The sequence below is a fragment of the Cebidichthys violaceus genome, unplaced genomic scaffold (assembly GCF_023349555.1).
Source record: "Cebidichthys violaceus isolate CVI_PGR_0920_01 unplaced genomic scaffold, fCebVio1.0.p SCAF_8, whole genome shotgun sequence".
In the NCBI taxonomy this organism is placed as follows: Eukaryota; Metazoa; Chordata; class Actinopteri; order Perciformes; family Stichaeidae; genus Cebidichthys; species Cebidichthys violaceus.
Genome location: NW_027176964.1, coordinates 13,225,601 through 13,242,683, shown reverse-complemented (window position 1 = coordinate 13,242,683; position 17,083 = coordinate 13,225,601). Strand labels below are relative to the sequence as shown.

The following is a 17,083-nucleotide window of genomic DNA, read 5'->3' as shown; positions in this document are numbered from 1 at the left end:
GCGCTACAAATGAGCTCAAGGGGGGGGGGGGAGGACGCGCCTCAGCGGGGAGTCTGCGCCACTTCACAGCTTCCGAATCGTCCTTTTCTCACCTAATGAGCGCACTCACAAGGCCGCTGATAAGACAGGAGACAAAGGGACTGTTTAATGGGGTGGGGGGTGGATTGGGAAAGAGCTGCTTATGTAAAAGAGTCTGAAACAGAGCCCACCTAAGCAGGCGGGCAATGACCAGAGTTTGGGGCCAAAAGGAGATAAACGGAGACGTTTTTACGCACAATACTTTGGCGCACATAACTCCAGGGTGGCGCACATGTAAATGTCCTCTCATGGTGCGGTGAGTCGGAGCATGCATGTCCGTTACACTGCAGACACCCCGGTGTGTGTGTGTGTGTGTGTGTGTGTGTGTGTGTGTGTGTGTGTGTGTGTGTGACCTGAGGCCCGGCGCTCTCCTCCTCAGACGTTGGATAGAAAATGGAGTGTGTGCCTTTAAGGCGCCCGACTGCCTGTCGCTTTCTGCTGCGGAGAGACTGACGCCCTCTGGACACAGTGGACACTTGAGCGGCGGCAGAGACAACACCATCCTGGAGAAGTTCAAAGAGAAAACAGCCACTCTCCCTCGGAAAAAAGAAAAGTCTCGGACCCGTTAACGGCGTTGTGGTGAGTTTGAGACTCCTTCTCTCTTTATTATGTCGCTATTTTACTGCGCTCGACTCTCTCCCTCTCTCTCGTGGCTGCGCGCGAGTGAAACAAAGTTTCGGTGTTAGCGATGTGAGCCCCCCCCCCCCCGATAGAAAAAGGTGAAGAAACGCGTTCGTGACTGAGGGGACTAATGTTTCTCACATGTTGTCTCTCCGTCACGTGAAGTGGAACGATGTGTAAGCAAAGTGGCGAAGGCGTTTAAAAGCACAGGGTTGAGACGGCGTGTTCACGCGCTGCACTTTGGAAAAAAATAGGTGAAAGGAAGCTGATGTTGCCAGATGTGTGTGTTGTTATCCCACAGTAACGCGAGTGAGTTCTGGCTTTGAATGACACGGGACGCAGGCCCCTCAGAAATGTGATGTTTACGTGACATATGTGTGCTTCTAATGCATCACAAAGCTGTGATTTCGATATATTTATATATATATATATGTGTGTGTGTGTGTGTGTGTGTGTGTGTGTGTGTGTGTGTGTATGCAATTTTTCATTTTTGCTGCACCCTGTAGCCCTTTTTAGCATTAAAATTAAGATTTGACATATCACAGTGTGTGTATGAAGGTATAAAAACATTATTATTAACAGTATTGTTGTTTAAAATCTGCTCAGGAGTTGATGGATTAATAAAAAGAAACAGATTTATCTTTTGAGATCTGTATTGGGCTAAAAAAAAAAAAAAAGGCTCCAGCTCAGTATGAGGAATCTAAAAAGTGTAGTTTTAGCATCATGCACCCCTTTTTTCATGTCTGCTCATCTATCATGCACCAACTGCAGCTTTTCACTTTTTCCTCCTGTGGAATGTCCGTGATGAAGCTTTGTTTATTTGTCCTGGTCCCTGAGGTCCTGTCCTGTGTCTCGTGTTGATGTAGGTGTTTCCAGTGCCGTGCTGGTGAGCTGTCAGGATGAGGCCTGGTCAGCTGATCCTCCCTGCCGCCGCCGCTCTCCTCTTCCTCCTGTCGGGACTGTCTCTGACCTCCGGCTGCAACAAAGCCCTCTGTGCGAGCGACGTCAGCAAGTGTCTCATCCAGGTAAAGGAAGTCAAGGGTTTCACACTTTGACTGAGAGCGTTGGATTCTTAATGTTGGATTTACACGTCTGCACCACGAACGACTCCTCCGTCCCCGTCTGAAACAAATGCCTGATTTACAATCAAAGAAATTGACCTAAACTCAACCCACTATACTAAATATCCTTTTTCATACTTTAAATTTGGATTATAATGAATAGAGTTCTGTTTGTCGCTGTTGAACTACATGCAAATATATGGTTTGCATCTTCGAAGATCCCATATGATTTCTTTAAAAATGTACACATACTTTTGAATTTGTATTCTCTACATCGCTGCTCAAACAAACAAGCTGTGTGGTTGCAGACAGATAATCTGATCTGAGTGCTGATCTTTTTTTCTGTAGATTAAAGTGGGAACTTTCTACACGAGTGCAGCCAAATTCAAGCTTTTCATCCAACAGTGTCACAGCTGTTATTGTGTAAACAGAGATTGTTTGAACACAAATTAAATGTAGCCTCCAGCCAGAGTTGAGTTCAAGTTAAGAGTCAAAACCCTCTTTTAATACAATTTAAATGAGCATTAAACTGGCGGGACGGACTCAGAACTACACAAGAACGTACGTCCCCCTCTGTTGTAACATCAGTTTTGTGCAAATACTTCACATAAAAAAAAAAAAAATACCCAGCCGCAGCCAAAGTTAAGTTACAATCTGTCCTGACGGAGATGGATATCTGGATCGGAGAACAAAGATGGAATCTGTTGTGAAGAATTCAAATACATTCCTTCGATAAGCTGAGTGAAGTCTGGAGGGTTGTGAAGGTTTTTCCCAGAGCGAGCAGAGATGTGATCTAAATGTCCAGCTTCATGCACACCTGCTGCTCTCTACTTGTACGACTCCTGCAAGTCAGTTTCAGGGAATACTTTGATTTATGTGAGGTTTCCTTTTTTACTTTCACATGAACTCCTCTGACTCTTGTTGACTTTCTAGCATCACTTCCTTTGTGTCACTTTTTCCCTCACGTCTGAAGCCCAGTGAGGGGCAGAGGGTTGGTAAACCGCTACTTTACACAAATTCTGTCACGCATTCTTGTTATTTCTGAGGAAAAAAAACATGACGAGAAGTGTCAGCCTGTCTTTGCACCTCCCGTCTAGTCAAAATTCAGCTTTGAAAAAGCAGTTTGACCTGCTGTGTGTTTAGTGGACCTGCCTCTCCCATTAACATCTTTAAAGTACTGTATTTAACGTCAGTGGCCATTTCACCTGTTTGACCTCAGTTACTGTGTGAGTGAACTGCAGGTTTTTATTTGTGTTTTTCTATTGCAGGTAGTTGAGGTAGACCAGATTCATGGCACAGGAAGTTGATTTTTTTTTAAATTAGAGCTGAAACAGTAGGTTAATGAATTTCTCATATTTTTTTAGGATACTTTTTTGGCCTTTTAGCCTTTGTTGATGTATCTGTATTTTGATGATCAATTTATAGCTTAAATCCATTATCAATCAAAAGGATTTGATGCTTTTCTCTCTTGATAAATCATCTGTACACTGAATATCTTTGGATTTTGGACTGTTGGTCAGACAAAAAAAAAGCAACTTAAAGGCATCGCATTGGGTTCTCGTGATAAAGTGGCTGCAGGCATTTTCAGGCCACACTTTGCCGCTAAACGTTAATGTATCGCCAACTTTTAGTTTGGCCTAATTATCAAAACGGCCGCTCTGAGCAGCCGCCACAGCTTTCCATAGACATTGCCTGGCAGCTTGTCGCAGGCCGCACTTCGCCGCTGCTCTGGTGTGTTTTTGGCATTTGGCAATAATTTGCTGTTGGGTCCCTATCGTGGTGATTTGGTGGAACACCACACCACAAAATGAGCAAATACGCCCCCCCCCCCCCTTTAGTTTAGTGGTTCAGGTTGCTTAACAAATGTCTATTAGTGAAATTATCTTGAATCTGGGCCCTTAGGGGTTGGAAAAGTAAACCTAACCATTGCTTAATTTGCCTTGCAGCAACCATTGACAACACGACAAAAACATGCCGTACATAAATACTTCAAATACAGTATATGCATCTGAACACAACTCTCAAACCATAAAAACATGAAATGATGAAAAATCTATAAATTAATTCAAGATGCATCTTCAGAAACACAATAGCGCAATTTTAGTTGCTTTTTATTTGAGGCAACTTGAGTCTCTGTGACAAAGTGAAAAACGTAAAAGTTCTTGCTTTAAAAGATGATTTTGACTGCTAATATAATCTATTAATTGTTTCATCCACTAACGTATTGCCTGTTGAAATGCACCACAGTTCATTGATTAGCTTGTTTTAATCAGGAAAAAAACAAAGATATTCCATTTACAACGATTTAAAGAAGAAAAAGAGCAAATTCTCACATTTGAAAAGATTGAACAATTTTTTTATTTTTTTTATTTGTCTTATTAAAACACATTACACATTTCCCCCATCACCTAATTAATTGATTGTTGGTTTCAGCAGCACTCACATGTTAATGCTGCCCACTTGCCTGACTCACATTTGCCCACTTGCCTGTTCTCCAAATTTAAACTTTTTAACAAGACAGTATTTCCAGTCTAAAAAAAGTAAATCTTCACAGGAAATAAAGTGTCTCGTGGTTCGTTTTACAGATTCCTGTCTGCAAACTTATGCCGAAACCACCAGCTTCTGCTCCTCCTGCTGTACAATTTAAACCTCCTGTAATCAGCAGGACATTTGCGGTGGCTGCTTGTTCTTCTTTACTTCCAGGTGGCTTATTTCGCCTGATGAATCATTGTAGCTCTGTAGCTTCCGCGACCCCGCCGACACCGACTCGCTAGCTGTCAGAGGCGAGAGCGATGGTGCGTGTGCCGTGAAGGAGAAACCCTTCCTGCCTCTTGCCCCTCTGTAGAAGCTCCATGTTGCTTGTGATTAGTGGGATCTGCCGTCCGACGCTCGCTCTTACGCTCTGCTGCCATCTCAAGTCATTTGTCTGAATTCCCCCAAAACCCCTGAGGGTAGGAGAACCTGAGAGGAGGGAGGGAGGGGAGGCCAGGGTCAGGAGGAGGTGTGTGTGTGTGTGTGTGTGTGTGTGTGTGTGTGTGTGTGTGTGTGTGTTGGGGGAGGCTGGCTGAGGGAAATATACAGTTTGGTGCAGAGATTCACAAGCCGACTCTGTCCAGGCCGGGCTGTTCAGCAGGGTGGGGCAGCAGATTTCAAAGTTAACACACAGCAGCGGTCGCTTGGCAGGACGAGGCAGCACATGTTCACTTCACTTTCTCTCCAGAGTCCCTTTTGTCTCGCTGCAGCTGAGTTTTGACTGATCACAGCAGCTCCCGCTTGAGGGGAAGCCTAATAGGAGCTCTTCAAGTCGTTGAGATAACCTCCTCCAGTTCAGTGAGGAAGTTGTTCGTCTTAGTTTTGCGATTGTTTAACCTGTTAAATGTCGCAGTGGTGTATGAAAACTTCCGTCACAAAGTTTCTACAACCCAAGGTGACGTCTTCGAATTCTTTTGTCCGACCAACTGTCCAAAACTCAATTCAAATTACTGTCATGTAAGACAAAGAAAAACAGAACAAATCCTTACATTTGTGAAGCTGGAACCAGAGAACGTTTGCCACGTTTTGCTTGATAAATGTTTGACAAAATGATTACAAAATCACACAAAATGGTCTACATTACAACCGTCTTTGGATGAAAATATTGTGGCTCAAAGTTTTTTTAATGCTTTTATTGCACTTATTTTATAGTTTTCTGTATTTGTGCTATTTAGACTCATGGCTTTTAAAATCTTTAAAGGAATGCTTTAGCTTTGTGTGAAATATTCTTTAGGGTGCTACCAGCCATGAACAAAAAAAATGATAAATAAGTACAGTGCATACCCAAATTTACTTTTTGCTTTCAAGGTTTGGTAATAAGCTACATTCCTTTCATAGATTGTTTCAGTTAAAGCCAATGTAAATGTCCTAACCTGAAATATCCGCATGATTGCTCCACAGCCAACCTATTTTTTTATTGGTCAAAATTGGTCAAAAAAGAGTTTGCTCGCTCGCTGTTCGTCAGGAAGATGTATGAGGCCGTGTGTTTTTGTTTCTTGAGGGAAGCGGGGATCAGGGAGAGAATCGAGAGAACGCAAGAAGTGACGCACAAAAGCAGTTTTCTACGCGTTGTGTTGGGAAACTGTGACCTAAGATGTCAGCCTCCGCTTTGAAAAAGTCAAACTAGCCCCCGCATTGTGTTGTTATATGTGTATATACTGGGCATTACAGTGAGAGCTTGTATCTGACTTTAAACTTAATAATAAAGAACACATTTTTTAAAATTAGAAATACCAATCTGACTTTAAAATGACAGTGAACCACCTCAGTCAATATCGAGACATTCTGAAGTCCTCTAAAATGTCATTTACAAGCTGTTTCCCTCTAAAGTCGGATTAGTCTGCTAGAATGATCCCGCTGGTTATTTTAGACAAAAATATAAAAATATTGAGATACATATTGTATATCTTGGCATGGCCTAAAATGCCCTGATATCATTTATTAGCCATATCAATAATTTTAGATTTTGGGAAATTCACTTTCTTAGATCGGAGTTCGTTAGATGAGAAGATCAATACTACTCGCCATGTTTGGACGCTAAATATGAAGATTCAATTTACAGCAGTTTATTCCAGCTGGCCTGGCTCTGACAATATATCTTATATCTTGTTTGTTTAACTACGTTAAGATACCAGGAAGTAACTGACACAACCTTCATGTCTGTTAAAGAATCTTTTATTTCCACGAATAGCTTTTAACAAATGTTTCTGTTTGTGAAATTTGAGATGCAGGTTTTTCACGAGCAGCGGTTTCTTTTTTCTTCTTTTTTTTGACATGTATAATTCCACCTTTTGAGAGTCATAATTACTCATGGGATCAGATCTTGATCAGAGGTTTGGGGATTGAGAGGCTGGTGATTAAGTGAACTGTGTGTGGTTTTGCAATCCCTCACTCGGTGAGTCATCGGAGAGTCTTTTATCGTTGCCGGGACTGTTGTTGTGTAGGACATGGCTTCTGCGAAGATATAAAGGGGGAGAAGAAAAATAGAAAAGAAAGCAAAAGGGAAGAAAGAGAGAGGGAGGGAGGGAGGGAGGGAGGGGGGGCAAGAGAGGGAGGGAAAAGGGGCTGAAAGGAGAAAAAACAAGGGAGAAAGGGAGGGAAGGAGGGGGAAGTGTGTTGTTTGGGGGTGAGGGGAGCAGCCATGTTCTGTTCTCCAGGTGTTTTCTTCTCCCTCCCTCCCTCCCTCTGTTCCTCCCCCCTCCCCACCTCCCTCATCGCGGTGACCTTGACTTGGAGGAATGTGCTCCCTGTTCTGTGTCAGGAGAGAGCAGAGGGGGGAGAAAGACCCACTTTTCAACCCCACCTACACGTTTTGAGTTTGGTTTCCTTCACTGTCTCTGCATCCCCCGAGACGAACTGACGTTGAGGAATGAAGCTATTTAAGTGTTTGCTGAAGAGTTATGGGATCAGCGGAGGTTGCATGTTATTGGATGTTTGCAGAAGCTCTTGTAATAATATTACCGTCCATCTATAAAAAGCAACAGGAGAAGTTCTCTGCTAGAGCGTCCCCCCCGTGCATGAAACATATTAACAAAAGTGAAAAGATCTGTGTGTAAGAAATTGGAAAAAAACATGAATGTAACTGATAGCATAAACACTGAATTGTATAATGACACTGACAACAAACTTTAAGTTGGATCTTTTTTGGTCAGCGGTTATTGCCGATACCTGATCCGTTTGATACGGTCAGTGTGTTTTTCGGTCGGTGCATCCCTGACTTAAAGAATAATTCTGCTTTATAACAGCTTGGGTTACATCCAGCTATATTAACATTGTAGTCACTCTTCAAGTTCTGGTTACACGGGTGCATTTAAGCAAAGAGCAGAATAAGCGGATCATACAGTAAGGCTTGATTATCCAAACCACTCTATTCTGGAAGCGAGCGCACCCAGAATGCTGCAAATAATATTGTGGACAGTAAGTCCTGTGAGTCAAAACTAAAGCAGAACTGTCCTCTGTAGCCTGTGATGGTGACTACAGTGGAGAGTTTGGGTAATATTTCACAGTCTGTCTTTGTTTTCTCTTAAGTCTTTAAGTCTTTAGGGACGAATTCAAGAGGAGTCTTTATGACAAAAACACAACTTCAAAACCAGGTCAAGTCTCAAGCAAATCAAGTGTCAAATCAAGTAAAGTCTCCTTACATGAAGACATAACGTCAAGTTATTTGCTGAGATCTTGTGAATGTGGTGATTCTGGGACAGTCAGACAATTGGACATGTTTTAAACCAACAGGTTTACAAAACTTACTTGCCCTGAAATGAAAACTCAGTCAGCAGTAGTGGAAGAAGTAAATAGTACTACTTTGATATAAAAAAAATATACTCAATACAAGTTAAAGTATTAGCAGCAGTTGTACTCATTATGCAAATTGGTTCCATTTAAAAGTGTTACATTTTAACAACTGTAACAATGTATGTTTTATGTTTATGTCTTGATCTGAAAAGTAACGATAGCTATCAGACAAATGTAGTGGAGTAAAAAGTACTCGATGGATTAGAAGTGTAGAGTAGCCTAAAATTGAAACACTCAAGTAAAGTACAAGTACCTTAATTTGTACTTGCGTTAAGTACAGTACTTGTCGGATGCTGAGCGTGTAAAAAAAGTTTTGAATACTGTGAAGTTGGACGTGTCAAAACCTGCTGTGTTCCTGAATTGAAATACAGCCGAGGTTTATTTTTTTTTTTCCCACAGTTATTACGGTGTTACATACTTCTATAGACACCACACATGCCTCATGTCGTGCAGTAATAGTTACTGTACAACACCAAGCAAACCTGCAGCTGTTGCTCTTTGTGTGTTTTAATGGTACGTCTCCTGTTTGTACAGGACTGTGTCTACATGTTGTGTTCTGTCTGCTGCTACTGCACCTATCAGACCTGGATCTTTTATAATGAAAAGTATTCTTGATTTAATTATAATGTGTGACGGATGGTTGCATTTTTCCAATTTTCTTAAAATTACACTGATTAACTCGGGAGGAACAATTTTTCAAACAGCATTTTGAAACACGTCATTTTGTAGAAAGCAATAAAGGATTGGCATCTCGGGCCGATTACAATTAAATGGGCAACAATAAAGCTCAACCTTTAAAAAAAAAAAAAAAAAATAGAAATCCTTAAATACTAGACCACTGTCTTTGAATTTTTGCAAAATGTGGAGGTTGCACCTTGTTGCTGCTTGGTTCATGTGTTCCCTGCAGAGTTTACTTCTTTGTATTTACCCTATTTGACTTAATTGAACAGCTCAAAAACACATTCAATAGTTTTATATCCTTGATACTTGTCCTAATTTTGTTAAAAAATGGCATCTTAACATGATTTTTAGCGGATGGTGTTTCAACACACTATAAGAAATGGTACATTACTTCTGTTTCGGGCATCAGAGAACATTTAAAAGACAAAAAATGGTTAATTTTCAATTATTCCTGTTATCTTAAAACATACGGTGCAGCAGTGGAAGCTGTGGGACACCAAACAATGATGGAGTGAAGCCAATGTCAACGCAACACAGACGTTAACTGTAATTAAGAGCCTCGAATGCCTCCTGTAGCCGTGCATCATGTCCAATATCTGCTCCTCAACTCCATATTATCAGCATTCTTCCAGACTTTCTGAATTTCTGCCCAAATCTTAGTTTTAACAGCAATTCAAAAGTGAAAGAAAATGGCAATCCAGTCCAACTATCAGTATTATATTTTGGTAACAGAAGTGTTATGGATGGTCTTTGGTTCTGTTTTATATGTTACTGATTACTGTGTGTGTCCTGCAGGAGCTGTGCCAGTGTCGTCCGTCTGATGGGAACTGTTCCTGCTGTAAAGAGTGCATGTTGTGTCTGGGGAACCTTTGGGAGGAGTGCTGCGACTGCGTGGGTGAGTGCTGCGTTTCCATTTATTAGCAACACATTTTAGAGCTGACAGCAGCAAAGTTAAGTCAGCATATCATTTTGGACTTTTCTGTGTAGCCCACGCTCCGTGATGACTGTTGAGCTGAACGCCTGTAACAGAGCTTAGTGCCAGCAAAGATTTGCATTTGAGATGCATCAATGATTCATCTGTCGGGTTTGTTTTTAGAAGGTTGAGGCACAATTTAATGTAAAACCGCGGGAGTGAAATTGAATTTGATTTTAATGTAATGCATGAAACGCTGGCTTCAAATTTAGTTTTCTTAGTTCATCCTTTATGTAGGATTGTATCATCTGGTGCTACTGCTGCTGTGTTCACCTGCCACTGAGGCCAGATCAACACTTACTTTTTCCATCACATCTCTCATCCAAATAGTAGCTGCTGACAAGCATTCCAATTATTTTTTATAAATTGCAGTCTGAGTTCATAAAAGAAAATTGTATATAACTTATTAGAGTTTTAAGATGTTATTTTCATGTTCAAAGTTTTCTATTTAAATTAATTTCAAAAGTTAATTTAATTAACTCACTTAATCATTTTTAGAGTTCTTGATATACAGTAACTTCTTCTGTGAAGACTCATTTTGTATTATTACACCTGTGTTATATATAGTCTTATGTTATCTGTTTATACACAGGTGTAAACCTCCGGGTCTGAACAGTGAAGTGATGCAGAAGTGCCTTAAACTTGCATTATTTCTACTGGTCATCAGGGGGCGACTCCTCTGGTTACAAAAATAAGTCTGATTGTATAGAAGTCAATGAGAAAATGACTCTACTTTGCACTTGATTTATTTCCTCAGTAAACATTTTGAACATGAGTTTATGTTCTCAATGGCAAGTTTCCAGTCTTCTTCTATACAGCACGATGTTCATTTAGTAAATTATAGTCCCATTTAGAGTAAAATAGATGATAAAGCCAATAAGGCTACCTTGTGATTGACAGGTGCGTTGTCCGGTCTGGGAGTTGTCCGTGTGTTTGTCTTACATCTTTAACCCTCTCACAGTGTGTTTCCAGTTCATGAAAGTTAATTGTAACATTTTTGGTCGCCTAAAAGTCTTATTCAGCGTTCGGTCGTACTTAACTCCAGCCTCTCATGTCACTTCTGTTTTTTCTAAAAGCCAAGATGGCGACAACCAAAATGCCGAACTCAAGGCTCCAAAACTGTAGCCCACAAACCAAAGAGTGACCTCACGCTGACTACGTCCACTTCTCATATACAGTCTATGTTTATACAGCAGCCTCCTCCTGTGGATGCCCACAGGACGAGTTATACTTATACTCTTATATTTACTTACACCTATATTTTAGTATTCTATAAACCATCTATTCGATTCTTACATACTTCTTATGAATGCTAAGTTGAGGGTTAAAGTAAAGTTACCAAATGATTTAATGTACAAAATGAACATACAACCAATTTGTAAATACCAAAATATGCATGCGGTAGAGTAATTGCAGCTCTGATATATCAGTGATGTAACTGTGATGTGGACATTATTTACAGAAGCAGTATATACAGTGAAATTAGACTGGTTAGGTACAAACAACAAGCAAGTGGGTAGTATGAACCATGTGAAAAGAAGAAGTTATGTACAGTTATACAGTAAGCTATGAGCCCCATAATTGATCGTACCGTGATTGCAACATATTTAAAATGATTCTGGCACTAATCTCATGTGACACTCGTCTCAGTCACCCTGTTGCCGAGCACTTTCTCCCGGTAAAAAGCCTGTGAAAAATTAGCTCGTGGCTGAAATGCACTTAACAGTTGAGGAGGTTGTTGGTTTAGAAAGGAACCAGTTTGTTCAGAGTGTTGCTGCTCCGATACGAGAAGAGTGTGAGGAGAGTGAAGCCAGATACCGAAGGTGCCTCTGAGAGGTGACAACGTGGAGGTTAATGCAAAGCAGAGCCGAGAAGGACCACCGCTCACGAGAGCGCAGGAAATTAAAGGAGCATTGTCACTGCTAAGTAGCACCTACACATGTGGACAGGAAGTCTCGAGGTCCTCCAGAAGATCAAAGGATGGAGAAGCCGGAAGAGAGGGGGGACGAGGAGGTCGACCCGCTCAAATGAACTTTGACTTTCAGCCTCCCGGCGACGATGTGCGGTGGGGGTATAAATCCCTGCGAGATCCAAAACAACCGGATTTGTGAAAGAAGAAAACATTCAGCTTGTTAACTCCTCTCTTCATCTGTAACCTGCTTCAAAACCAGCAGGGGCGGGACACTTGTGAATAGGGGAGGGGGGGCAGACTGGGGCTCAGATTCAAAGAATGGAGGCGCTTTTGTAAAATAGGTAAAAAAAATGTGTGTCGGACTCAAATTTAAAGACTTGGATCTCGGACACAGACATGGACAAGGCCCCCAACACAAGCTTTATTGGAACAAGAGACACAGACTGACTTGTTTTGTGTCTCTTTGTGGTCGTTCTGAATCTTTTTAAGGTCGTTATGCATCTCTTTGTGGTTGTTTTGCGTCTCTTTTTAGTTAATCTTTGCTTGCCTTCATAATCTTTTTGTTTTTCTTTATGATTTGTTTTGCATGTCATTTTGCTTCTCCTTGTAGTAATTTAGTGTCTTGTTTTGTGTCTCTGTGGTCATTTTGCATGTCTTTGTTGACGCTCTGCATCTTTTTGCATGTTGTTCTGTGTCCCATTCTGCCATTTTTGAGCGTTGTTTTGTGCATCTTTCTGGCCATTTTTTACATTTCTTTTTGTAGTCGTTCGCATCTCTTTGCAGTCATTTGATTTACTTTAAAGGAGGACTGTTTCATACAGAGGTTCCATGGTTGCTGTGCATGGCAGCTGGATGTGGATCACATATCAAACCAAGTCCATCTTGTCAGGCTTGAGTAATGCGTTTGTGTTCGGTAAGCCAGAGCACGGACCAATCAGCGTCCCGTGAGGAGCTGCTGGCAGCTACGGGCGTGGTTCAGGTGTGTGGGGACCCTGGACCTGTAGCCGGTAGGCCAACTACCTATCACCGTCTGACTCACCGTAGGGTGGTCACCAAGGGGGGGCCTAGGCCTCCCTTGCCTACCTCTCTGGCCCCTGTAAACCTGCAGGCTCTCAGATCAGCTTTGACGGACAGACATGAATGTACGTGCTGACAAGGAGGCTTTATTAAAACTCTTTCATGTGGAACACAAATACAAGGATCTGACTGAGCGCTGAACTTGCTGCTGCACAGATGTTAGGGTGGTGAAGTTGTCTTTACTGAACAGGCCTTCTACACACTGAAGACAGCCTGTAGCTTTAAGCTAGAATATATTTCTCATTTATGCTCTTTTATTTTTTTCTTCCAGCGCTAGCCTTATGACCACTTTTAGTAAGTTTCCACTCTAAACATGTTATCTGTGCCAAACACTGGCTACTTTGAAGTGTGTATCTGCGAGTGGTTAGAGCAGCCCAGTAGAGGAGCGGCGGGGAGAGGACAGTTTGTATTTTAGAGGAAGGGAGGAGGAGGAGGGAGTGAGGACATGAAGGGAGGACCCATGTGTAAGCTTTATCTAAAACAGCTGTTCTGGCTCTGCTTTTAGCATCGGTTTGTAATCCAATTCTACTGTCAAACTCGGTTCCCCATTAAATGATTTACCCATTAGCTGTAATTCACTTTGACTCATTTGAAGGCTTAGGAAGATCATATCAGAGGATGTGGGGACTTTGTCAAATGATTACTACTGTATTTGGAAATTAAATGAAGTGTTAAAAGGATCTTAATTGAGACAAGATACTCCTGACAGCTGTGTGGTTTTCCAAAACTGCCCCTGTGAGTTGAAATCATGTGTGAAACCATTTAACCATGAAACCATGCCAATACGCCTCAAGGGTCAGCTCACCCAAATCACAAAACATAAACAAAAACCTTTGTGGAAGATAGTTTTGGTTTTATTTACCCAGATTTTAAGATCTCCTCCTCCTAAGATTTCTGTCTCCACCAGAGTCAAGGCTGCAGCTAGCAGTGAGGACATGAGGTCATGTCCTCACTGCTAATACATCTGTGAATGGAAGGAGTATGATGACATGAAGAAGAGTTGACGTTTCATAATGACTCAGGTTTTTAAAGGCTCATTTTAAAAAATAAACTCGCCATTAGTTGCATCGTGACATATTTTGGTAATATTGAACTAAACTTCTGTATCCTCCTCTAGAATTGCATACCTGGCGGTGTAGAGAAGGCTTTGAAACAACATTTCAAAGCCTACCAGTTTTGAGATTTTGGGCTATTTTGCTTCCGTAGTCTTCTTTCAGACTAGTGGAAAGAAAACATCCAAAATACACATTTAGGTGCTTATTTTACTGCTTTGTCTATTTGTGTCTGTAGATTTCTCCTAAATTCACCAAAAGTTACCATTAGATAATTCTAAATTTGCATATTTAGAAATACAATTTCAGAAAACTTGTAATTCAAAAAAAGAATTGTCTTAATAAACTGGAGAAGTTTCATGGTGATATCAATTAGTTTTCTTTTACCCTATTAACCTGTAGAGTCTTGCAAATTTATGGAATTTTACAATACGGCTGTTTTCTCAAAATTAGTTTTTTCTCACAGTCTGTACAGCACTGTACATACAACAAACTTTACATGCACCAAACTTTCCAGTTTCATTTATATCTATATTGTAAAGTAAAGTGATCAGCTGGCGAAGTTTAGTGGTGATATCTATTAGTTCATTTGTTTACCCTAATCAACTGCAGGGTCTTCCCTTAAACCCTGGCTATCGCCCTGATCCTAATGCAAGGGAGGTAAATGGACTTTTTGGTTTGTAGTACTCTCTGCATTGACTTTTAAATTTGAAAAAGTCATACGAGTAATATAATAGTGTCTTTTCCAGCACGGAAAGTTTTCATATGGACTATTTCTTTGATATTTGACAGTGAGGCCTGGATTAAATCAGAGTAACGGGGACAATATCTCTGGTAATTAAAACAAAAACAAAAAAACTATTCAATACTGTGACCACCGCAAACTAAATTCCATTCACCTCCATTCAAAAAATTAAGTGACGAGATACTGTATCTCAAAAACCCTGTGCAAATAAAACTATCTGCATGGCTGAATAGAGACAAAACACTTTTGTAATTTCCATGAACTGACCTCTCATGTCTTCATCCATCTTTTCATGTCAGGGATGTGTAACCCCAAGAACTACAGCGACACTCCGGCCACGTCAAAGAGCACCGTGGAGGAGCTGCACCGCCCGATCCCCTCGCTGTTCCGCGCCCTCACAGAGGGCGACGCTCCGATCAACATGATGGTGGTGTCCTTCCCCGTCGCCGAGGAGCTCTCCCATCACGAGAACCTGGTGTCCTTCTTGGAGTCGCTCGACAGCCAGCCTCAGAACGTCTCCTTGCCGAGCAACAGTATCCACGCCAGCTACGACACACAAGGTAACGCTTGAGCTGTGAAGGATTATTTTAGCACGCAGAAATCTATATTCTATCCATATGAATCCATATATTGATTGATATCGTTCCCCTTCATCGGAAGTGTACGTTTTTCAGTGTAAAATAAGAACAAAAAGGAGTGGATGTCCCCGAAATAGACATGTGACCTGCGGCTGAATGTAGTTACTCAAGTATTGTACATTACTTACCATAAATATTATTTTGAGGTACTTTGATCTATTGTATTTCCATTTTATACTTCTTTATACCTCTATTCAGAAGGAAATATTGTACTTTTTACTTTTTACATTTATTTGACAGCTATAGTGAATATTTACTTTGCTGATTGTGTTTTGACATACAAAACATATGATGAGTTTATTGAATGTGAAGCATTGTTATGGATTTAACTACCCAACAACTACCCAATAAAGGAGTTATATTAGCTGATCTGGTTTGAAGCTCCAATAGATACCTTGCATCTAACATTACTCATGAAGTTTTGAAATAAGTTACACTACATGAGAAAAAGTGAGCTTTACTCCCATGCACATTGCTATCACATACTTTTCTGGTCCCGTCAGGTCCAGTTAAATCTTTTATTTGCATTTATGCCCACTCACTAAGATCCGTGGTAATAAAAGTAGGCCCTGCCCAGAGCTGAAGCAGACTACAAAGTCTTGAACTGAGACCGGTTTTAGTTGGGTCAGGTTTTCATCAATTCAGGGGGATAGGACTGCCAAAAGACCTCCAGTTTAGGTAATTATAACTGTGTTAAAAGTGTTATTCCTGTGCCATTTTTTTTATTATTTTCATTTGTGGGTGTTTTGGCTGTCTGCCTCTGAGCCAGTACTATTTGCTGTAAAGACACACTCATAATGGGAGTGTTCCCACAGAGCCGAGCAGTTAACTCATTAAGCTCACCGACACATATGGTCATACTTATTTGCAGCAAATCAATTTCCCCCGTGAAGTTAAAGTAGGAACACTGAGGGTTCAAGGTACTTTAAAATGCTGCTTGTTTTTATAAACCACGTTTTACTGGGTTTGTGACTCATATTTTTTTTCTTTCCCTTTTTTTTTAAAACCTTTTAATTTCAGAAAACATGTGCACGGTGGTCTACTTTGACGACTGCGTGTCTATCCGTCAGTGTAAACTATACTGTGAGTCAATGGGAGGATCCAAGTACCGCTGGTTTCACAACGCCTGCTGCCAGTGCATCGGACCCGAGTGTGTAGACTACGGCAGCAAGGCTGTGAAGTGCATGAACTGTCTCTTCTGAAGTGCGGGCACATATTGGTACCAAATGTCTGGGCCATACCAGAGGACTGAGGGCAGAGGAAACTATGACTGTTATGTGTTAGCATTCCTCAGTTACCTTGTAAAATACCCCCTACACCCCTCCTCCTACTCCAGCAAATTGTTTTTATTTTGCTGTTATGTTTCACTGTATATTTTTAGATATGTTTTCAATAGTGTTTTTTACTAGAGGTGTATATGAATAACGTATTTTTACAATTATGGTCTGCTAAATCCCAGTCAGCATGCCAAATAAAGAAAAGTTTGGTGACAAGGACTGTTTTGTCTCACAGAAAAGTGTCTGATCTTAAAATATGTTTTTTCTTTTTTAAAATATTTTCTTAAAATGATGTGTAAAAAAGTGCATGAGTGGAATAGTAAATGTTTGTTCTCCCAGTTGCGCGTCTCCTGCTCTAATCTTAGCCTAGTGTTGCTCGAGTCAGGAAACGCATAATTTCCTGGGGAAACAAAGTTGTTGTTATACCATTCTGTTCCACAGGTGTTCCACTGCTCAATGACCGTCTCATGCAAGCGGAGGGGAAAGGGAACATTTACCGATGCCAATCTCTCACCGCCACACACAAGTGCTCTTTGTAATGCCAGTGCATTTTCAAAAGGGCAGCAGGGTGCCCTATCACTGATTCTGTTCCCAATTGGCATGCAACAGCAGTTTGCACTGACCAATGTACCGGATGCACAATG

The 17,083-nt window shown here is 41.0% G+C and overlaps 1 protein-coding gene across 1 annotated transcript; it reads left to right on the top strand.

The window, feature by feature from the left end:
• The first annotated feature begins 542 nt into the window (after positions 1–542).
• twsg1a (twisted gastrulation BMP signaling modulator 1a) lies at positions 543–16,658 on the top strand. The gene is made up of 5 exons (XM_068738166.1): positions 543–657; positions 1,566–1,724; positions 9,561–9,660; positions 14,824–15,084; positions 16,183–16,658. Exons 2-5 carry the CDS (start codon positions 1,599–1,601, stop codon positions 16,362–16,364), a joined length of 669 nt encoding a protein of 222 aa, XP_068594267.1. The 5' UTR covers positions 543–657; positions 1,566–1,598; the 3' UTR covers positions 16,365–16,658.
• Positions 16,659–17,083: the final 425 nt, after the last annotated feature.

What these genes read in the sequence shown, in the direction of transcription:
- twsg1a (XM_068738166.1), top strand. Translation starts at nt 1,599, where the DNA reads ATGAGGCCTGGTCAGCTGATCCTCCCTGCCGCCGCCGCTCTCCTCTTC. An exon ending in GGAGTGCTGCGACTGCGTGG is followed by an intron (nt 9,661 to 14,823) that starts GTGAGTGCTGCG and finishes TTTTCATGTCAG; the next exon opens with GGATGTGTAACCCCAAGAAC. An exon ending in CGCCAGCTACGACACACAAG is followed by an intron (nt 15,085 to 16,182) that starts GTAACGCTTGAG and finishes TTTTAATTTCAG; the next exon opens with AAAACATGTGCACGGTGGTC.